The following is a 24,559-nucleotide window of genomic DNA, read 5'->3' as shown; positions in this document are numbered from 1 at the left end:
TGAGAAGCATACACAAGCATGAGGCTGGTTCATATAAAACCATGTTTGTTCTGTACTATAACTTAATATGATGTGCAAGCAAGGCTAATGTGTTGTCCACTTTAGCTCATTCAGTGTGAACTGTTCATATAGCAATGAGCAGTGATAAAAAATGTTATTTGGATATGTATTTGAGACAGAAGAGTGTCAACTGTGTCATCAGCAGGCAAAAACACTGTGCAGTGGGCTACTGGTAAGACTACTAAGTGACTTGGGTAACCATCCAGAAGATGGCATAAACTGCAGAATCACTTCTGGGGTTTTTTCATAGAAACACAGGAAGCTGCCTTATACTAGGCCAGACTATTGGTCCATCTTGCTCAGTATTGTCTACATTGACTGGCAGCAGCTCTCCAGGGTTTCAGGTAGGTAATCTTTGCCAGCCCTGCCTGGTGATGCCGGGGATTGAACCTGGGACATTCTGTGTACCCTAGGTGAAACATTTGAAAAAAAAACCCTCTGACAGATCTAATGTATTAAATAGATGCCCAGCTGAGAAGAGAGCTATAATGCGCAGCTGAACTCCTGGCACCATATGTGAGTTCATTAAACTAGGGTATAGGCATTTTATTCAGGTCATAGTAGAAACGGTGTTAGTTAAGTGAAGTGTGTTATATATTAGTAACAGCCCTGTGATCGAATCAGAGTAAAGCTTGTAAGGTTAAAATTCAAGTCAGGAACACAGATGATTACTATCCAAGATATTCAAATAGAAAACAAGATACTTCAGTATCCTTACAAATGCCACTATCATACACTGGTTCCACTGGAAATCTCAATGAGACAGTTTTCAGTCTACGGTGTCTACAAGCTGTTCAATGCTTCTTGGGATAAGGTCAGACAAAGGAAAGTTCCCCACTCCTACCTGAGATGGTCTTTTTTACCTAAGGAGAAAGGTTTAGTAAACATACCTGAGTCATTCCCACTGCTGTTCCTCTTGGCATAGGCACTGCGGACCACCTGTTCATAAACCTGAGCTCCTATTGTTCTCATGTTTTCACGAATCATGATGCCTTGGGCTTGCATCATGAAGAGGTAGGTGTTCACTGCAAGAAAAACGAAGGTTAAATTAGTCACAGCCCTTTTACAGAAAGAAAACAAGTTCTAAAATCTTTTAAAAATTATTTCTTTGCCACTGGTCACTACAGAATGTGTCTTATGTATATTGCTTCTCAATTGCTGTGTATTTTAGATTTGTGATATATAGAGGTTTTTGTTTTTGCTTAAACTCACATGCACTGGAACAGGTTTGTGTGCTTTGAGGTGAAGAAATTTAATAAAATTAGTGAAAGCAGGAAGAGACCACAAGGGCCAACCTGCAATGCCAATACTCTGCAGAAAGGTCCATCTCTTCTCACCCTTTAGAAAATGGGCAAAACTAGCTAGACATGCCTCCCTGGGCAGGAAGTTTTTTAGGGTGGGGGTGCCACTACCAAGAAGGACCATGAAGTGAGAAATAAGGTAGCACACATATGCTACACAGGGCACCAAAGACATCAATTAGGTATGTTTTACAATCATGCTATGTAGTGAACTGTGAAGACTAGATGCGCATTTTGCCACAGGCTATGCAGGCAGGGAGATAAGTAGTACAGGATTTTTTTCAGATGTGTTCAAGCACAGAGTTTGTTAACTCTAGGCCATTGCTTTTATTTTGACAGAAGTGGAAAATAAATTCCATCCAGGCAGAATGTGCAATGTCAATGCAAGTTGACAAAAAACACCAAGTTTTTATTCAGTGAAGGGCTCTCCTATTTGGAAACAAAGGCCCCTTGCAAGTTTACACTACAAAAGAGAATGTATGAAGAAATTGTTCTAATTATTGCATATTGGAAAAGTCCAGTGGGGTGAAAGCCCTGATCAATACTTATTTTCACACTGAGGTTTTTTAATGCAACACACACAAAGTGAACCATGTATTTCAGATACTAATGTATGAAAATGCCCTTGATTTTTACTTGATGCAGTACTAAAAAGTTGGCCTGCAAATAAAAAGAAACACAATGTTGGCCTTAAACACATACATCAGAGAGTACCACACAAAGGGCTAGACTCTAGATCGTTAGTCAGATCTGAGGAAGCTCATAGATAATAAATTCATTTGATTGTGCCACGGCTCATAAGAGGAAAGCAGGGAGTCACTTTCTCAGGAAGATTCTTGTCAACCATCCTGTGCAAGAGGCCTACAGTTTTCCAAACTACAGTAAGCCCACAACTTACACACATTTAATTTGTGCTCGTTCAGCTTTACATACGTGGCAAAAAAATTAAAAGGGGGCCATCCAGGAAAAAAATACTTTGGCAATCTCACCTGCCATTTGAACCCAATGTGTTTTGACTATACACACTTTTGGCTTTAGATGCAATCCCCACATAACACCCACATAGGTTGCAGGCTTGTGGTTGGTAAAAAAAATTTCTATGCTGAGCTTTCATACTAGGTCATATGGGAAAGGAGTGGTACTCACATAAATGCTCTTCCATGGAAAAAAATAAATATATCCATATGTTCAAAAAAACTAGATGTTAAAGGAAAGGGTTCTAACATAGCCTTCTCCCAGACAAGTTAATTATATATGGACAGAGTGGGGGTGGGCTTTGGAGGAAGATTCAATAATGTGAGAGCAGTCTGACATGGTACAGCCCAGATAAAATATTCTGATACAATCTTCTGCAACATGCTTTTTTGAGAAGGCAGATCCAAAACATTCCTCATGCACCCTCTACTCCAGTATCTCATCAGCAGCAGGGAGGGAGGGCATCTAATCTACATATAATTGTGCTAGGCAGTGGATGATGTACAGATAAATACACCAAAACAGCTGTCATACAAAAACACCTAACAAATTACTAGAAATTTCAACCAGTAGTAATGCCAAGCTATTATCCAAACAGTGTTGCCTGAAAACTTCCTTTAAGTTGAAGATAATGAATCTAAATTACTGGGTGGGCTCTTGGAGGCATTCAGGGCTTGTTCACAAAATATTCTTAATAACTATATTTGAATATTCTGTTTAATCAGACATTATCCTTCATCAGACGTTTTGAAAGAATATTTGAGTTTGCTTTTAATGGCCAACTCACAGATATCTGTCTTGCTTTTAATGCATTTTTACAATGCCACTGGTAGCCATGGTGGAAATTTAGTAAAATTGCATTTCTTATTAAAATCTTTTAGACCTTGCAGGGTAGTTTTTATAGTCATGTAAACCAAGGGGGAAGAAGGACTCCTCTATCAAAAGAAAGAGGGGGATTTGCCCTGCCAGACTTAAGACTGTACTATGAATCGGCAGCTTTCTGCTGGTTGTAAGATTGGCTACTACTTGAAAACGCAGACATTCTGGATTTGGAAGGTTTTAATAACATGTTTGGTTGGCATGCATATATCTGGTATGGCAAGGTTAAAGTGCACAAGGGTTTCAAAAACCATATTGTCAGGAAAGCATTATATAATGTTTGGACTCGGTATAAGGATTTGTTGGAAAATAAAACCCCCAGGTGGTTATCACCAATGGAGGCTAAAGAGGTGAAGAAGCTAAACATGAGAATCAATTGGCCAAAATATTCTGAGATTTTAGAAATAGAAAGTGGCGAATTTAAATTACAGAGCTTTGAGAAGATAAAGTCCAAGGTACGAGATTGGCTCCATTATTACCAAATAATGGAGGCCTTTAAACAAGACAGGAAAATTGGGTTCCAGGTGGAAAAATCGAAATTAGAAACTGAATTGTTAGAATCCAATACTAAGAACCTATCAAAGATGTATAACTTGCTGTTGAAGTGGAATACAATTGATGAAACTGTTAAATCAGCAATGGTTAGATGGGCACAGGACCTAGGACATGACATTATGTTTGCTGACTGGGAACAGTTGTGGACCACAGGTATAAAATTTACGGCTTGTAATGCCTTAAGAGAAAACATTATGAAAATGATTTATAGGTGGTACATGACCCTAGTCAAGCTTGCTAAGATTTATCATTTGCCCAATAATAAATGCTGGAAATGTAATGAGACTGAAGGTACCTTCTTTCACCTTTGGTGGACCTGCCCGAAGATTAAAGCTTTCTGGGAAATGATTTATAATGAAATTAAGAAAGTACTTAAATGTACTTTTCATAAGAAACCAGAGGCATTTCTTTTGGGTATGGTGGGCCAACTGGTGCCAAGGAGGGACAAGATCTTTTTTATGTATGCCACAACGGCAGCAAGGATTCTACTAGCAAAGTATTGGAAGACACAAGAGCTACCCACGCTGGAAGAATGGCAGGCGAAAGTGATCGACTTTATGGGATTGGCAGAAATGACCGGCAAAATCCGCGACCAGGAGAAAGAAACTGTGGAGGAAGATTGGAAGAAGTTTAAAGTATATCTTAAAAATCGCTATAAAATTGAGGAGTGTTAAAGTGTGAAGGGAAAGGAAGATGTATAATTACAGCTATATTTATTCTTTTTCATTTAATGTGATATTGAAAAGGAGAATAAGTTTAAATTTTAATTGGCTAAAAGAGTTGCTGAAAAATTGTGAAACTAGGATGCAAAAAGGGGAAGGTATGGGGAAGTCCGAGAAAAGAGGCTTACGAAAAGGAGGTTAAGAAAGTAGGATTTATGTTTTTTTGTGTGTGTATGTTGTTGTATGTATTATTTAGTGTTGTTGTGTCGATAAAATTGGAAAATCAATAAAAAATTATTATTTTTTTAAAAAAGGACTCCTCTAACACATGAATATGGCAACTATAAATAAATTGAATCAACAATTAGCATTATGGTATAAAGTACACAAAGAGTGGTAGTGGCATCCTGGCAACAAGGAATGGACAAGCACAAATTTTCAAGTATTTAGAAACAAACTCAGTCCCATTAAAATGCTGCTCAGCAGGGGTGAAAGTACAGCATTTCCACTTAAGCAGAATACAGACACGAGTTATTTTTATTTGTTCAAGGAATAAACTTTACCAAGCTACCGGTACTTCTTTCACAACAGCATTACCACTTAATTATATTAATCAAAATGATTCAATGCTGTGTTATTTATAGCCTTACCTTGGCTAAAAATTACAGTATAGATGCTCTAAGTAAATAAGGGGTTTTCACTCATAGCTGCCACATTAGATTGGTTGAGTTAAAGAAAGCTGGACTTCATAATGTTCAGCTCAATTTGATCAGATACTTCTATAAAGCAGCTTTCTATGAGATGAGATCCATGGTAAACATTCATCTGCTTTAGAGGGCCTAAAGGTCACCTGAACTCTCTAGCTCTACCCACATCCTTCTGAAAATTTGCAGGTTATTTTCCTAGAGGCACTTATATATTTCATTTTCATAATAAAATTGTTCACCACTAAACCAGAGAGGGGGAAAGAAGTTACTTAAGAGTTTAACAGCTTAGGAGATACCACAGAGAATTCCCTCTACTCAACTTCTGAGAGCAGTAGAGCTACCTAGAGGACTTCCTCTGATGCTCCTAACACCCAAGAGAGTCTGTCAGGAAGGATGTACTGTACAGGTGTAATGATGTATAGGTAAAGGTAAAGGGACCCCTGACCATTAGGTCCAGTCGCAGACGACGTTGGGGTTGCGGCGCTCATCTCGCTTTATGGGCCAAGGGAGCAGGCCTACAGCTTCCGGGTCATGTGGCCAGCATGACTAAGCTGCTTCTGTCAAACCAGAGGACTGCACAAAAATGCCATTTACTTTCCCGTCTGAGCGGTACCTATTTATCTACTTTGACGTGCTTTCAAACTGGTTGGCAGGAGCTGAGACCGAGCAACGGGAGCTCACCCTGTTGCAGGGATTCAAACCGCCCACCATCTGATGGGCAAGCCCTAGGCTCTGTGGTTTAACCCACAGCACCACCAGCGTCCCATCTAATGATGTATAAGGAAGAGCCAAAAAGAGCAATTCCATTTAGGTATCTATAAAATATTTGTACTCTCTCAAAAGCTCAGACAAGTTTTTTTTTTTTTTTTTAAAGCACCTATACATTAAGGGGTATGGACTTCTGCTCCTAAAAGGCTCAACAAAAACTTTTCTATTACAGACTTTTTTTTTTCAAATAATCATAGCTTAAATATCAGGACAAGGGTCCAAACCTGAAGAAGCACACAAATCTTGGTACCTCTCAGGAGTCAGGACAAGAGACAATTACATATAACTCTCATATTTGTTTAAGCTGATGGGTGCAGCAAATGCATACAAGGAAGGGAAGCAAAACCCATTATGTAAATATTTAGTTCCAAAAATAATTTGCATATCCACATTATCATAGCAAATGGGATGTGCAAAATATTTTTTTCTGGTCTGGGTTGTTTTGCCCACTGCACATTTATGCATCAGAATGTAATGGTTTGAAACAGCTACCTCCAAAAAGCACTCAGCAGAATAATTTCCACATATGTCATACAGTTTGAAAATACTCTAGTTGATAAATGAGATTATCTACAGATTACAAATTATTATTATGCAGATTAATGGGTTTATCTAGCCTGGTGGATTTTTGAAAAGGGTAAATATGAGATCCAATCCAATTTTAGTGTGGTGGCAAATTTTGACATCTGAGCCCCTGCAGACCTAAAAGCAGAAGATTAGCCTGCTGAGTGGCAGTAGATTGCCAGCTGCTAACAAACAAAAATCTTTACAACTCCATACACAAATAGTTGCTGACAAAAATGCAAAACATTAGCTTGTGCGCAGTCTTTAGAAATGGTTCTGATGGCACCCACATTTCTTCATAGTCAGTCATCAGATGGCAGTTTGTCTCAAGTTCTGATAAACTCTCAGAAACTATGAAGCACAATCCAATTAGGTTTTGCACACAAAATATTTAGAAACTGGTGGTTACGTCAGTCACTTGCAAGAATGTATCACTGTAGTCCTGTCTGCCACAGGAAGAAGACATTGTTGCTCTGTGGTAGATAATGTGTTTTCCTATGCAGGAAGCCCCTGGTTTATTCTCTGCTTTTTCCGGTTAAAACGAATCTCAGAAGGGAGGGCAAAATCAAAAACCACAATGAGATACTGCCCAAAATAGACAGTACTGTGCTAGATGGACCTTTGATATAATTGTGCATAAAGCAGATGCATACGTGCATGTCACTTGTCCCATTTTCAGACCCTGGGATCAACCAGACTCTCAGACTTGCAACTGCAAGGCTTGATGGGCAGTGCAGTCATTGCTGTTTCAGCAGCCCCAGCACTCATGCCCCTGGGGCAGAAGTTGGGAGGAATAACCATTTGCTGCACCAGCTCTTACTGATGCAAGGGAGAAGCTTGTATCAGGCTTGTTGTCATCACGTGACAGCAGCAAGGTCAGTGCAGGATCCAGTAGATCCTGGGCTAACTTTGCCCCACAAATACCCTATTTAGGTGGTTTCCACTGCCTACCACAGCTATGCATGCTGCTGGTAGCAGTTCCTGCCTGCCATTTAGGAAGGCACATTGATGTGTAAGTAGAGCTGGGCAGATGGACTCCAGCAACTAGAGGTGGTAGACTGCTCTGCCCCATGCCACAACAAATCCCACTCCTCACAGAGGAAACTTCAATTGCAGAAGTGAAAGCTCCTACACCATTCCACGTCCCACTGTACTGCTGTTTATTATGGTTGTTGATTGTAAATTAACTTCCTATAGAAATCCAACTCTTGTAAGTCACCCTGAATGCTGCAAATGCAGTAGAAAGTATTTGGAACAAATTAATAAAATTAGCTTGCTTTCTCAGTACACTTATTCTGAGGTCCACTTATGACATGAAATTCAGACTTGAAGCCATAACAATGTCTCATTATTCCAACTTGTGATGGATATAAACAACAAATTTCAACTTTCTAGATGTTGCCAAATTAACTTCATAACATGCCTGGCAGTGGGGAGCGCGTCTCAAAGCATCTCTATATACATATATATATGAAAAAACCTGTAGTGCAAAATACACTGCAAAATGTAGGAACTATAGTGTTATAGGTAAGTGTTTCATTCTCATTTGGAACATAGGAAGCTACCATTTACAGATTCAAACCAATGACCCATCAAGCTCAATTTTGTCCAGAATGCTGATTGTCAGTGGCTCTCCAGGGTTTTAGCCAGTGGTCTTTCCAAGCTCTATGTGGAGATATTGGTGGCTGAACCTGGGAGCTTGTGCATGAAAAGCATGTGCTGTATCACTGAGCTATGCTCCTTCCCTGTACATTGTATGAACTCTGAAGTACTCAGAACTTTCTAACTTTGCATGGTGCGTGAACAGGCCTGATTCTGCTTGCTGTGTGGCTGAGCAACTACAGAATGGGTTTAATGGCACATAGCCAATAGATAGACAAGATATTTTCTTCTCCAGTTCTTCTTAGAATTGGACCAAATGATATCATCTGAAGTCAAATTATGTAATTTGAAATTCAGTTTGTATTTTGCTATTCAGCAGAGATAGCCATGCCTAGTGAGGTGAGGTGAGAATATTCTCTGCTAGAAAATTTTCTGGAGAATATTCTCCACAAACTGTAAATTCTAATGTAAGAACCAGTTTTACAATGCACATTTAAAAAATCTAGTAAATAATAACTCAAGCTGTGATAGTGCCAGCGTAAGTAATGAATAATGTTTTTTTGATCCAGTTACATTACTGAGCATTGTATCATTCACCATCGGCAGTTCTGAAATGTGAGAGACAGAAAACTTTTTTTTAGTTTTTACTTTTTTAAATGCTATTCGTTTAATTTGATGAACATTTGAATTCATATGTATTTCAACTATATGTAATAGGCTTTTTTCTATTTTGGTGTGACCTTATTCTTAGCAATTCTATACCCTTGGCCATATGGTGATATAATACCATATAACACACACACACACACACACACAGAGAGAGAGAGAGAGAGAGAGAGAGAGAGAGAGAGTAGCTTTAATGCTTTATACACTTAAAGTACCAAGGCCTATATAATTATGTGTAACAGCATGTGAGGTGGCCTTGATTTAAACAGTTGACCTTTCTGTATTTTTATTTAGTGCCAGTAACTGGTTTTTGCAGTGCCATTCAATGGTACAAGGTGCCATTTACCAGAGATTGACATACTCAAATACATTAATATTTTTATTAAAGTTATATCATTTTCAATGCATTAAAATGAATATTCTATTTTAAATGAAAATTCTCTAATATTCTCATTAATCGAGAATATTCTCCAAAATATTATTCTTGAGAATTGAACATCACTAGTCATGTCACACTGCACCATACTACTTCAGCTGAGATACTTGGATATTCCTCCACTGAGAAGTTACAGTACACATGTAACAAAGCTTATATAAAGGTTGGGTAGACCTGTCCCTTATAATTGAGACGGTACAGTTAATACAGACTGCAGAAACCGATGTAATGGGCCTGAAGAGAATGTTGTTCTGTAGCTTCTAGGCATCTTCATAAGAGCTTGAAGTTGGAGTAATTAGCACTCCATTAGAAATCTCACTCAATAACATATTGCCTGATTTTTGCTTCCTTGAATCTTAAAAGTGCCATTTCAGATGGCATTTTAGCAATTCTTTGAATAAATGGGTTAATACAAAATCTAAGAAATGTCAAGGGCCAAACAATAAGGCAAGTCATTTGACTATGTCCGTAGGTAACTGTGTAAGTCACTGAATACTGCAGACATTTTAAGGACCTTTAGATCTGGTAACCAGCTTTTGACCATTCTGACTGCTTCCATTCCATGCCTGAAAGTAAACTTCCCTCATTAGCAGCCTTGGAGACAAGCACACCAAAAGCTCTGCGAAGGAAGTGGGAAGGTTCACTGAGTTAATATAAAGCATAAGACCTTATCTTGTTTGTAAGGTTGTGCAAGCTCTGAGAGAGAACCGCCTGACACTGCATGGGTACAAGGGCACATACTTGGCACATACCTCTCTGCCAAAGTCACAGGAAAAGAGCCTCATCACACTACAAGTAAGATTAAACCACTTGATGCTGATCCAAGGAAAGACGTGGTGTTTCAGAAAGATTCGTAAGATACTTAAGTGAAAATTTAAAAATCTACATTTGTAGTGAGGATTAAATACAAACAGAAAGGACTCATAATAAGGATGCTTCACTGACAAAATCAGTTTGAGCACCAATGACAAGGGGGGCACAAAAGTTTGGCTTCTGGTACAATTGTGTCCTAAAGCACCTAGAATTGAGGCTGGAGATTTTCACCCAGCAGAGAGTTAATATCACTAGTATCCGGGGTGGGGGACATGTCTCAGGAATCAAAAGAGGATTTGCTGTAAACAGAATGCAATTGCAACATACATATATATTCCTGAAAATCCTTGAAATGACTCAACAATGTTTCTATTTCTAAATCTGCTACCAAGGATTGCACATGTTATCCTTTTCATTTCTCTCATCCTATCCAAAATACAAATTTATAAAACAGGCGGTGGTCAGTGGTAGGAGGGTAGCAGGAATGGACACAACACAAGTAAAATGTTCTACTCATAATAATCATCAAGCACAGAGTGCCTGTAAATTCTAGAAATTTCTGTGTCTTGGAAATCCCACTTTTCTCTTAAAAGGAACACATGCGGCCAAAACCTTGGAAGTTCATTGACAAGGATCAGACATGCACTACAACATCTTGGATATCATTTCTATACACAAAACTTTATTTTGAATAAATATTTGGTCTGCAAATATTTGGGAGCTAGCTGTTAAAGTAGAGGCCCTTAATGTTGCTGACTGGAAGATTCCCAACATATTAACACTGGAACACAAATACTAGAGAAATATTGTATACTTATTTGGTCTTCCCTAGTCACTCACTCACTCACTCACTCATTTGTTTTGGGGTACTTTTACTCCTTTTGTATAACCAAATTTCTCAAGGCATCTTGCAGTATATTTAAGACTTAGAAAAGTAAATTCCAAACTTGCCAGAAGCCCCTTCCTAAAAGCACATTACCCAAGAAATAGTTCACAGCTTAAATGACATTTAAAAAGGAAATGTAACCACAAGTTACAGTCTATTAACTGCTGCTCTCAGACAAGTATCACATAAATCTAAACATAGCACCCAATTCTACTGTTCTGAATATTCATCCCACATCTGGTCAAGAAGATGACATCCACATAATGACTGTCTTTTTAATAAGTATCTGCTTTCTTGCAAGGTTTTTAAACACAAAGTTATTAAAAATATTTAAGTAAATAGGTGCAAGGAAACAATATATATATATATGTAGTACAAGCTATCTCAAGAATTCATGTTAGCAGTAGTGATTTACCTTTATTTTTTAAAAATACTTACTGAAATCAAAACAGAACAAATTCTTCATATGTAGTACACATAGCCTCCAGAAAAATTCTAGTATGTTCATGGTTGCAAGTCCTCGCTCAGGGCTTGGAAGAATGAACTCAGGATCTTAATCTGGATTAAGATTCTCCAAACTGCTATTTCCATCTGCCTCTGAACACTAGTCACTTTGGAAAATGAGATTTGCTTTATTACTGGACCAGAACCTGCTGTACTGCTTATATAAGAAAATGAGCTCAGACATTATTGACAAATTTACTGTTGTTGTGTTCAGTCTAGGAAGGTGAATTTAGTATTTTACTCTGCATTATTTAAATCCCTTCCCTACCTAGAGTCAGTTTTTGCTGCATGAAGTACACACTTTAATTTGTCTAGCTGTTAAAGTAAAGGTAAAGGTACCCCTGCCCGTACGGGCCAGTCTTGACAGACTCTGGGGTTGTGCGCCCATCTCACTTAAGAGGCCAGGGGCCAGCGCTGTCCGGAGACACTTCCGGGTCACGTGGCCAGCGTGACAAAGCTGCATCTGGCGAGCCAGAGCTGCACACGGAAATGCCGTTTACCTTCCCGCTGGTAAGCGGTCCCTATTTATCTACTTGCACCCGGAGGTGCTTTCGAACTGCTAGTCTAGCTGTTAGTGAGCCTTTATTTCATTTTCTTTGCTTGGGGCTGCTTTAATTGCTTTCAACTCTCTTGTTTTCTCAAGGGATTGCCATTTACATACAGCCACCTCCTTAGTGGCCAGGTGTGCCTGTGCAGGTTTCAAACCAATTACAATTCTAGTACCTCTAGGTGTATTTAAACAAAGCAACTCCACAATCCTTGAACAGGGTTAGAATACAGCTTTCATCAAGCCACACAACTAAAGTTCAAATACCTGAAGGCTATGAACCTATCTGCAGCCTTTGCCTAACAAACATAGCAATCCTATGTACAGGAAACCATTGAAATTTATACCAGTTTCAGTTAAGCCAGTGCAATAATAAGTGTGCACTCTTGTTCCAGAAGCACATATACACACAAATAGCATGTTAGACTTTACTTACAACATATTGGCCAGAAAAGGTAGCCACTACTAAGCAAAGCAGACCACTGATTTCACTCAGTGCTTTGTCCCTTTATTTGAAAACTGACCCACTGAGATTATTTTTAAATCCCAAAGCCATCTACTTCCTTCCTACCTCCTTTATTAAAACATAGTCGTGCCATCACATGGCAACTATCTGAAAGCTATTTTTGAATGGTAAGGAAGGTTGATTCATTTCAAGTAAAGCTGTGAGCTTATCCTTTGATTAAATTCAGAGCTTAATCCACCTAAATCTTGTTAGATCGCAACTAAGTCCCTTGACTTATACGCTTATAGGTGTATAACTACACCAGCTCGTATTTTGCTGGTATGAAAAAAAAATCACAGATAATTTTTGTGTCTAATACCACAGCTGAGAAAGCTGTCTGTATATTGGCACAAAGGAGAAAGTGCTAAGCAGACAAACTATTATCACAAACAAAAATTCTAATAAAGGCTGAAATAGGATAAAATATTCAACTTAAGTGCAACAGGGTAAGCTAATATTGATTAGAGCATCTGACTGTGGTTTCTTTTAGAGACCTGCAACTGTAAATTGGATGTATAAAATACAACCAAAAAAATGCAATGTTCTTATTAAAACAAGCAATGATTGCACAGATATTTAAGAAAAAGGTATACAGCACAGACTTAGTATTGGCAGAGTTCCCAAAACTATGTGCCAACAACTTGGAACACAATCCTTCAGCTCCTCCATGATAATATGACAGAAACTATTACAGACAACAATGGCTCTCAAAGTGAACCATTCACAGCGGGGATCAGGTGTTAAACAGGGTTGTGTTATCACCCCAACTCTATTTATTATTTTCATTGCCATAATCCTACACATTGTCAAAGGGAAACTACCCACCGGGGTAGAAATCATATATCGAACAGATGAAAAGCTCTTTTAACTTGAATAGGCTGAAAGCAAAGCGTAAGGTTACCGTAACTTCCATCATAGAGCTTCAATATGCTGATGACAATGTAGTGTGTGCACACTCAGAGGATGACCTCCAAACCATCCTAAATATCTCCGCAGAAGCTTACAAAAAGCTTGGCCTATCGCTCAACATCCAAAAAACCAAAGTGCTGCACCAACAAGCACAAAAAACCCCCCCTCTGCAGCGCCACAAATCCAATTCAATGGTGTAACATTGGAAAGTGTCAATCACTTCTCCTACCTGGGCAGTTACCTTTCCACAGGGCCAACATTGATGGCAAAATCCAACATCACCTGAACTTGGTGAGTGCAGCTTTCTCCCGATTGAAGTGCAGTGTGTTTGAGGACTAGGATATTTGCAGGGAAACTGAAATGCTTGATTACAAAGCTATTGTACTACCAGCCTTACTGTATGCTTGTGAAACATGAGAACATATAAACCCCATCTCCAACTCCTCGAAAGAGTCCATCAACAGTGTCTCTGAAAAAATGCACATATCACCTGGGAAGGTAGGTGAACTAATGTCAGTGTACTGGAGGAAGAAAAGATCACAAATGTCCAAGCAATGATTCTTCATCATAAAGTTCGTTGGACTGGTCATGTTTTTCAGATGCCTGATTATCGTCTTCCAAAGCAACTACTCTATTCCAAACTTAAACATGGAAAGCATAATGCTGGTGGACAACAAAAGAGGTTTAAAGACTCTCTCAAGGCAAATCTTAAAAAATGTAGTATAAACAACAATTGGGAAACACTGGCCTGTGAGAGCTCCAATTAGAGCCTTTACCAAAGGTGTCATGGACTTTGAAGAATCAGGTATCTGAAGAAGTGTGCATGCACACGAAAGCTCATACCAAGAACTGACTTAGTTGGTCTTTAAGGTGCTACTGGAAGGAATTTTTTTTGTATGGACTTTGAAAACACTCAAACTCAGAACGAAAGGGAGAAATGAGCTAAGAGGAAGGCACATTTGACAAACTCTCACCATGATCAACTCCTGCCCAGAAACATATGTCCCTGTGAAAGATGTGTGGTTCCATAATTGGCCTCCAGTGTCACTTACAGACTTACTGTTAAGACCGTGTTCATGGAAGACAATCTTACTCAGCTAGGAGTGATCACCAAAGAAGAAGACAACACAACATAAGGGAACATGATCAAATTAATTTATTTTGAACATACACATTTTATTCTAAAGTGCCTTGGGAGGTTTATACCAAAGGGTGGCATATAAATATATTAGATAAATTAAATAAACTTTGCAAAATACTTAAGTTTTATGTTGGTCATATTGTCCCAGACATACTGCAGGAGCTAACAATCTCATTTCACTTTGGTAGCATACAAAATTTATTCTTGCCATAAGGAGAGGACAGGATCTTCTGACATTACTCTAAACTTGAGACCTAGCAAAATTGAGCAGGGTGAGTCTTAGCTAGGAGAGGGATGGGAACTTGTCACCTATCCAGTAAGCTTCAGGTTTGAGAAAGGAGCAAGTAGTCTCTCAGCTTTCCAAGTGCCACTGAGGCTTAAAGCAACATCCAGGAGAGCTCATCCCATACTTCAATGCTTCTGAACTTAGCCGGGCATTGTGAAGTGTCCTCATGATTTCCAAGGAACACAAGGGTGGGAACCACCCTCAATTCTGTGCTCTTGCCAAATAAAAAGTGTACTTGCCAGGCACAAACTAGCAAACACATAGGTGCACAACACTTGCAAGTGTTGGTGAGAAAAGGCTCTAATGAGGGTGAAGACACTTTTCCTAACTAGATAGCCTTGTCTTTTGCACAGGATGGTCATATGGAACTTCCTCTTGCAAGTCAACAGAGTATATTAGCACTTCTACAGCAGTTGACAATTCACTCACTCAAGAATGAACTTTTCATTCAACAGCACCAGGATGAAAACTAGTAGAAAGTGATTTTATCAATGCTGATAAGAGCAGGAACTATCTACCTATTCTCTTCTGGTACAGTGGTACCTTGGTTTTCAAGCATCTCGGAAGCCGAATAGTCTTCTGGAACCAATTATGTTCAAGAACTGAGATACCACTGTACATTCACATATGAGACAAGCAAAGACAACAACATAACATGGGCTTAAGTAGATCTCTATAATTTACATTGTTATGATTTGGAGAGCTTATTGTCACTGCTCACTGCCCTCAGTTAAAGTTTTTTCCTTTGCTATATAGACCAGTTTTTCCCCTCTTTGAGTAGCCATTGTGCCAAAAATGTTTTTTTTTTTAACCATGTATGACAGCTGTTTTGTAAGCCAAGTAATCTTTACTACCAGTACGGAATTCATGCAAGCATATAACACTTAAACCTAGTCAACAACTACTGGTACACTAAAAGAAATATAATTAGTCAATCATGTTGGTTTAGTAAAACTGACAGGAAATACATTGTTTGATATGCTATTTGATATATATGTGCAGTTTCTGCCAGAACTCATCAGATAAGGCTAAAGAACAAATAATAGACAGGATATTAATGCATTGGTTATATATTATTGCAGATAAAACAGATTTTTTAAAAATGGTATAAAATGAAGAATACTTTAAAATGAAGGTGGGGAACCTCTTTGGCTCCATGAGCCAGATCCTTAGCAGGATCAGCCTTGTGGATCAAATCTGACATGTGGGCAGAGCAACACACACCTCACAATCCTTTATGCAAAGTTTTCAGACACCAGGCAGCCAGCTGGCAGTCGGACACTTGAGAACCGTCAATGCCTTCATAGCCCCTTCACTGTTTGTAAGCAGTTTAAAGATGGCCTCAGCACTCTTGTGTGAGCCTCCAGAGCATCAAGCAGGGGCTGTCTGAAATCCTTAAAAATTTTAATCACTTAGTCATTTTCAACTGCAAAGTGATATCTCTTATCACCTTGAATGAACCAGACAGAGGAAAAAGAATGTAGTTGATGGCATATGTAGTTATGCTTCAAATATTTCTTAAGAAAGCAGCAATCTGCAGATAAACTCATTCCCCTCTTCAGGCATATACTAGATGGAAATCTTAAACTAAGATCATCCACTTTAGATGTACAATACATTCTTCAGTTACAAACTGGTGAAACAATCCCATTCTTGTTTAGCTTTTCAAACCAGGACATCTTTAGCAAAGACTTTCCTGCAGACAGATGTGCATAACAGATGACAGCACAAGAGCACTGCAGGAGGATTTCATTGCTTTCTGCTGCTCTGGAGGCTGCTGCTGTAACAATCTTCTCTGACTCAGCAGCTGAAGGGGATGCTGGGAAGGCAGCGACATAAAAAAGCCGTACATTATTAATGTGGACTCTGGCAGTGGGCCATGAGTCAGAAAAACACTGAGAAACACAGGGCTGTGGACAGAGAGGCAGCAAGGCCTTTGCCTAGTTAAGCATTTCACACCATTCTGTTTACATTTCCCATTTGGATTCTGGCTGCACTTCACATTTGTCTCAATAATTGGCCAAAGGTGTGGGGGACGTAGTGGAAAAACTTCAGGGGAAAAAAACACTCAGAACCCTTAAATGGGGCTTCTCCCTTCTCCGTGTGCTTCAGAGGGTCTTTTCACTTCTCTCAGTGCATACCATCTTTACTATGGCTGTGGGACACGAAACCCAATTCCTAAAGCATCCAACAGAGCTTCTTTATCTGAGTAACAGTGAAAACGCATTGTTTCCCACATTCAATATATTGCTGGTCAGGGACTTCTTGTTTATGCTATTTATGCTTAAACTCAAATGTAGCTGGGACACTGAAATTGTGTTTCCCGATATACTACTCTATCTAAAGAATTGCCTTCAGCTCTGGATTTCTCACTACCCTCCCAGTCTTACTTGACGAGCCATTACATTTCTGGCTAAAGGAATGTGTTAATGCACACAGAAGTCAGCTTAGAGTTGGTATTTAGTACTTGCATGTTTAGGCCCTGATGGGGCAGTAGGTGTGTAGACAGCTTCCCAGATCAAAAACTACGGTATACTTCTAACTTGTTCCTGTCAGGGAAATGTTCTAAAGGTGATTTCATTGTAGTCTAACTTAGTATTGATGGTGGTTTTTACATCATGAAATCTCCATGGTTCCTGGAATTGGGTTTACAGACATACTTCAAGTAATCTATTATTAGACCCTGCAAACTATTGTGAGTATAACCAAGTTACATATTAGGAGAAGGGGTCTGAAACTGTAACAGTAAGTGGCTTGCCTAAGGCCATAATTAATTTATGGTGACGGTGTAACTTGAACTAGTGATCTTTCCTCTCTTGTTGTAGTGCTATGACTTCCTTGCCCTAAAGATCTTAGTGATTAGCTATTGACATGTACTTAGACTACATTTTATATACCGTTTCAAAGGAAGACTCAGTGCTGATAATCAGCTTCAACGAGGAATGAACAATCAACAGCGTGCAAGCCACTGCATGTGCAACAAGGAGCCAAGCACAGGTGTACTATGATACAGGGCAATTTAACACTGCAAACACCACCTTTGGAATGTATTTATGATGCATTTCTAGAACCATCAGCAGCTTTGTAAATGGCGATGTGGCCCAAAGTCTACAATTGTGTTCCTTACAAGCATGAAACCTTGGCAAAAGGCATTTAAACAGTTTTAGGACCTCTTACATTTGACATCAAGTTTTCATAACACACACATTAAGTGACTCTGCTTGTCTACAACTTGTTTAGAGAGAGAAAATAAATCAACTAAGTAAATCCTCATGAATTCAGCCCTAGCTTTTTCCACTGAACTTTTCATTAAGAGGCTGTACATCAGTTTAGAAAATTCTTCCAGTTTTGGTCCCTTCTGATGTCAGTGACAACTGGCCAACTCTTCCCCTCTATACATGGTGCCAAGAATTCTGGAATCTAAAAATAGCTGTCTAGTGTATACTGAAAGGTGCAACTGGAAACCCTCCAAAGCTAAATTACACATATTTTCAAGATGCTGCTGAAGACTCTACACATTTTGGTTTTGGCTCAGTAATCAGCCATTATTTGTGGTCACCACTACCCTTCCCTGAATCCACAGAGCATTCTCTGACCATCTCCCAAACTCTGACATCGCTTTCATTTTCCCTGCCCTTTTTCTGCCATCTAGTTAACAAATTAAAAAAACAGATACGTTATCAATTTGCGTGGTTAGATTTTTTAAAAGTTAGACCTAATACTTTAGCTGACTTCTATCTACAGATGTTCAGTTATACTACATGTTCATGTATATACTATGTTATACCATGTTCGTGGAACATAATCTTTCTCGGCTATAAGTGATCGCCAAAAAAGGCAGTAAATTTTTTCATGCTATATTATATTATTTTAAGTATGTAAAAAGGCAGACTATAAATTTTCTATAATAAAAAAATTAAGTTGTTAGTATCTTGCATTGTGCTGGACTTTTGAGAACCTCATATTGTTTCTGCCCAGTATGTCAATGTTCAGCACAATGATACTCCTACTAACCTCTCTCCAAGTACTCTCCCTTTGGGATAGGTTTTGCTTGCACTGTTTTTGACTTTTCTAAAGCACAAAGTGACAATAACTCAAACAGGAAGATCTGGGGTGCAGCTAGGCATCCTGGCTAAGGCAACCCTGGTGAATTCATATTATACATTTTGCTATCTACCTTTTGAGTGGACGGGGTGAATAAAGCTTGCCTATACCAAGTTGGAAAGTTATGTTTCCATATGGAAATGACAGGTAGATAAGGAATAAGAGGCCATGGAAAGTGGACGAGAGTTTTGCCAAGAGCTAGCCCACTGACTACTGCAGCCCCCATTCATACTTTCAACTAGCAAAAGGTAAGGGTAAGGTAAATAACAGCTGGTTGATTAAGTCCAGTCAAATATGACTATGGGGTGCGGTGCTCATCTCGCTTCAGGCCAAGGGAGCTGACGTTCATCCACAGACAGCTTTCCAGGTCATGTGGCCAGCAACTAACATATTTTTAACAAACCATCAGCCTGTTCACTATGTGGGCTGTAAGCTTTTAAACTAGACTTTAAATAAACCCACAAAATTAAAAACACGCAAAACATGTTTAGTAGCCTAACAGGCTGTATTTCAATGTTGGCTGAAGTATAAAGGAATCTCACTCCTCCACAGCCAGCATGTAAACACAGGCTACTTGCCTCTCAAGAAGGCTAGTAAAAAAGCCTTATCTCAAGCAGATAAGCCTTACCTCTGCCAATCCACTGCAAACCTGCTTGGTTAATATGATGGCCATAGAGAAATGGGATTTCATTCCTCTGCAGCTAAGCTAGCATAGCTAGCACAGCAATTACGTGAACTGACAAGAGGAGGGATAGAGAGATTTGACCCTCCTTCACCTGCTTAGTCGCCTGCAATGAATTCCACATACTTGTATGCATGGAATTCCTGGTTGCCTATGGCTACCAGGCAAGCTGTTAAACATGGCTGTCTTAAACAAAACATCAAGTCCTCATGGGATTCTATTCAAGGTATACTCCATATCTTATTCCCTGCTCGGCAGGATACTGAAGCTTCATTTCATGAGTGAAAGGCAGGAAGGATTTTTTTATATGGACAACTCAAAACACAATAGTCAAGCCTGGGTTTCCTCTACTTACAAGAGGATATGTTATTTTGCTCTCTGCTATAACTACAGTATCTAAACACTCCAGAGCTCTCTCCTGTTGGGAGTCTGCTGTATAGGGAAGCCTTTAATTGCTCCTGGGACTGTGCCAGTAAAAAAAGGATCTTTAGTACATTTCTCCAGAGACACCTCTGATGGGAAGATAAATCTAGAGAGAGATGTATAGTATAGCTTTTTCTCAAAAGCAACACCAGTTCCAGGAGGGAGCAATAATAATTGAAAATGATGATTTATCTGATGCACCATTTTATCTGAGATTCAGAACCACCATTTTAAAAAAATAGTGGCACTAATCATATTTGAAGAACTTAAAATTTGCTTCCCAAACAGAGTGTTGTGGCACAAAACAAGGCAGAATGTCACTTTCCTGACACAAACCCAATTAACACAGTATTGCAAATAAAGACTTCAGGTTCTATTCAATATTAATAATCCCCAAGGTAAACCCACTGAAACTAATGCTGATTTAGTCCTCTTAATTTAAATGAGTCAACTCTAAGTAGAACTTAGTTGGATAAAATCCTAAATTTTCCAGCTTATGAAGGTTTTCAGTAGTCCACCTGCCCACATACCTATCTTGATAACTTGTGGCCTAAAGTAAAGAATAACTGCTTTAGTAAAGCTCCCCTGCTTAGTTGCCTAGAACCAATTAAGCAAGTGACCATTTACAAGCATGAAATGAGCTCAATGAAGTTTCATAACTCTATTTTCATGAATTGATGGACACTTTTTATAATAGAATGGAAAGTGTTACATCACATAGACACCATGCATGCCTTCTTATTCCCTAACTTTTTACCTTTGGTTTCCACAACGTCAAAACTTGCATACATGATGTATGTGTTGTTTGGATAAGCAATTAGCCCTTTATGCAACTCTGAGATTAGTTGAAGTCTCTTGTGTACAAGGAGACAACATCATATGCAACTAAACAAACGTAGCAGGAAACCAGTATTCAGATCCCATTGTAGAAAATGGCTGAAGTAAGAGTTACCAATGCCTTGACATGATTTCCTTTTGCTACTTATGGCTGTACAACAGAGGAACATGTGGAAGAGATGGCCTTTTATGCCACAGCATCATATTAAGTGGCCAGAAACTCACATCCGGAACTTATGTGTGATTTAATGCTATGACAAAAATGAATTAAGTTCAAGAAAAAATTAAGATGTACTGTACATACTAAGAGATTATGAAAAGCTGTGCTAAAAAGAAAGCTTTCAGAGTTAAAAAGCAAGTGGACTTCCTATATGGACTCCGGGATTTAGTGACCTTGGGAAAGAAAGCAGGAAAATGCTGATGGCATCAACTCTGGCAGCATTATCTATATGAAAAGTAGGAGCAGGAAGTCTGTGTAGAATGAACTGGATGGCCTTATGAATTCATAAGGTGAAAAAAAAATGTGATTAAAGATTTTAAAAATGAACCCAGGGAGATAACAAAACATTTTTGCCATCAACAGGAAGCTGATCTGTCAGAAGAGATGTAAAGGAAACAGGCATCTTTGAGTTACGAACATCAATGTGATACAGCTATAGGTGATCAATGCGGTTCTAAGACATATTGCACAAAGTCTTTCAGGACACAAACAATCAGATTGATGTAGAAGGCACTATTCTTGAGTACTGTGTTCCATTTGAAGAATAATTCTAGACTGAGAAGTCTAGTGTTTTGCCTACATAAACCTTTGCTAACCAGGTTAGAAGTATTATCAAAAGTTGCTTTTTTTCTTTTCAGGATTGTCAAAGACTTTTGGGAATGCCAAAGAAACACATATAGCTTAGTAACATCATGCTTTATCACTTTACCCAACTTGACGCATCCCCTGACAACCACTGAACAACTTCCAAATAAAAATTGAATAAAAAACCCAAATTCCTTCTTTCTGAAAAAGGCAACAAGCAAACAGCAGTGTTTGGACTGCTAGAGAAACTCATTCCTTTCTCTTGATATAGTATTTCCACAGGTTACAAAAAATAATTTTATCAACTTGTTTATCTTTAATATACTGCCTTATTATATTGAAGACTAAACTACATGTTTGCAGGAGACATTGTTTTGTTTTTACTTTAAAGGGAACCAGAGGGGAAGTCAGAATTTAATCACATCACTGGGAGAGGGGACATCTAAGACTTCCCACCAGATCATTTCCCCCTAGTCTAAACCCTTTCCCTCAAAACTGATGTTAGCTTAGCCAGAGGTAGGGAAAAGCACACCATCCTCTGATGCCAATGTCTGGTCAAATTCAGAGCACTTCATGGATGTTTCAAAAACACAGTTTAGCAATAAAATCACATATATCCCATGTAACATTTAGTTTGGCTTCAAGTTAGATTTCCAATTCTCTGTTGAAGCTGATTTATATCAGGGTGGCCAACTTTTCATACCAAGTAGACTTCAAGAGTACTTTGACACAGAACCTGCAGGCTGCCCACTGCCTTGTCACATGAGGCAAGAGGGAGTGAACAAGACCAACATCTGATGCCTCCTCCCCATCCTCATGCTACTTTCTGAAAGCAGGGTCAGCGGGCTTCGGAAAGGAGGCATGAAGCTTTGGCACGGTCCTAGAACCCTCCCATCTCCTCCCCAAAGCTGGGGGGAAATGGTAACTAGGCTTTGGGAAGGAAGTCAGAGGACTCTGGGACCCTATCAGAGCACTCACACCTCCTTCCCAAAGCCCAATGCCTTGCTTACCCAGCTTTGGGAAGGTGGTGCAAGGATTGAGGGGGCATCAAATGGTGCTGAGTCACACCAAAAAAGGCACTGCAGATTGCATGTGGTCCTTGGGCCATACGGTGGACCATCCTGCTTTACATGTTGAATTACCTCCCAAGGAGAAAGGTACCTCAAATTACAAATGAATTTCAGGCTCTCATTTCCCATTTCAACCTCAGTCTCACAGTGTCGGATTCATATAATCTGTCTCTATTGCTTTAACTGATGGATCCAAGGTGGTCTTTAAACATTATTAATGCCATAAACAGTGTTTGGAATCCCCTGGGCACCCGCTGCAGAACAAATATACAAACTTCCAGTTCGGGGGGGAGGGTGACCCACACAAGTTGTGTGATTTTGCAAAGAATGAAAAGCATAAAACATTAACTGTAACTGGCCTAATGAATGCAATATATTCTTAATGTAATATATTGTTTGAGTGTGAGGGACTAGACTTTCTTCATGTTTAATACAAATTTCTGAACACCTTTACTACCACTGCTCCAACATGTTTGACCACATTCATGGAAGACAATCTTACTCGGCTATAAGAAAGAAGATATGAGCCACATTCAATATTATCATCAAAATGGCCACCATTCAGCAGCAAGGAAGAAAATCACTGCTAACAAGCAAACTGGCAGTGACAGGTTGAAATAGCACCAAGGATGTATAAAATTGATCCATTATATCAGGTTGTGTCAAAACTGAAGGTCCAACGTGATAGCTCAATCTCATATTTTCCAAAGAATATTTACAAACCTTGCATTTTCAAGAGATGTTTTCACCACTGTCTCATTTAAATCTGATCAGAACAGACTGAACTGACAGAGAGCACTTAAAAATTACCACTGCAAGGAATCCAAGCAAGACTTAAAGGACCAGGTGTTCAGAAAACTGAATGTACAGTTGCACCCATCAAGATCTGTATGCATAAAAAGCAGTGACTGGTTACTTATTGCTCTAGTTGCATATAACATAAAGATACACAAACCATATTAAAATGCCCCATTGCATAGATTTTTGTGAGATTCCAAAAATAGTTCTCCATTCAATACTATCATTTTTAAGGGCTTTGTTAACTATAGAAAGGGCATTCTCTGTGGCACTTCCTAAGTTATGGGGCTCCCTAAGTTATGGAACTCCCTCTCCACAGAGGTGTGGCACACCTCTTTATAACAGCTTTTCATACCTGAGATGCATACGTTTAGGGCCCATTTTACTTCCATAAATGTAAAATTGTTATAAACTGTTTTTGATATTGTGTTTTAATTGTTGTAACTTGCTCTGGAACCTTAGGGTGAAGGGCAGGTAATATATTGTAATATTAACGCTGTGCAGCAATTAATGCATTGCAGGGGGTGGACTTGACCTTCAGGATCCCTTCAAACTCAATAATTCAATGATGCTATGGGTCAAACTGAAATAAGAGATAAACATATCCAGTATAAAAAAGATTCACACGCAAGCAAGGCTTTATTGCCCACTGAGATCCTTGCTTGATTTGTTTTCAGTCAGGATTAATGTCCAAATGTTCAAGCAGTTACATCTTGATTAGCCTCATAGAAGCCAATATGCAAGGAATACAGCCAGAAGTCCAGTTATAGATCAGGCAGCCTATTCAGATAACATGGAAGGGGGAATCATAGAATCATAGAATTGAAGAGTTGGAAGGGACCAGAAAGGTCATCTAGTCCAACCCTCTGCAATGCAGCTATCCCTGGTTGGGCTTAAACCACCAATCTTCTGGTTAACAGCCAGACACAATGGCCCATTGCACCACCTGAAGGGGAAGAAATGTCTCAGGATATAAGTCAAATTCAGAGCAACAGAAGAAAGGAAAGAGCACATGCAACCACTAGATATGGCCTCTCTCTGTATTTAAATGATGCAAATAACTCCACCTGTTAA

At 39.0% G+C, this 24,559-nt stretch overlaps 1 protein-coding gene across 3 annotated transcripts in view; it reads right to left on the bottom strand.

Annotated features, from left to right (window-relative positions):
* Nucleotides 1–24,559, bottom strand: part of B4GALT5 (beta-1,4-galactosyltransferase 5) — a 58,241-nt gene that overhangs the window by 14,755 nt on the left and 18,927 nt on the right. For 2 of the 3 annotated variants that reach the window (XM_083744599.1, XM_083744598.1), the window contains exon 2: nt 951–1,085. In XM_083744599.1, coding sequence (XP_083600725.1) covers nt 951–1,085 — 135 coding nt within the window. Of the gene's footprint in view, nt 1,086–24,559 lie in introns of all 3 variants that reach the window. The other variant, XM_083744600.1, reaches the window with a different exon arrangement.

This window comes from Podarcis gaigeae (genome assembly GCF_964106915.1).
Source record: "Podarcis gaigeae genome assembly, chromosome: 6".
NCBI lineage: Eukaryota > Metazoa > Chordata > Lepidosauria > Squamata > Lacertidae > Podarcis > Podarcis gaigeae.
This window is presented reverse-complemented; position numbering and strand designations above follow the sequence as displayed.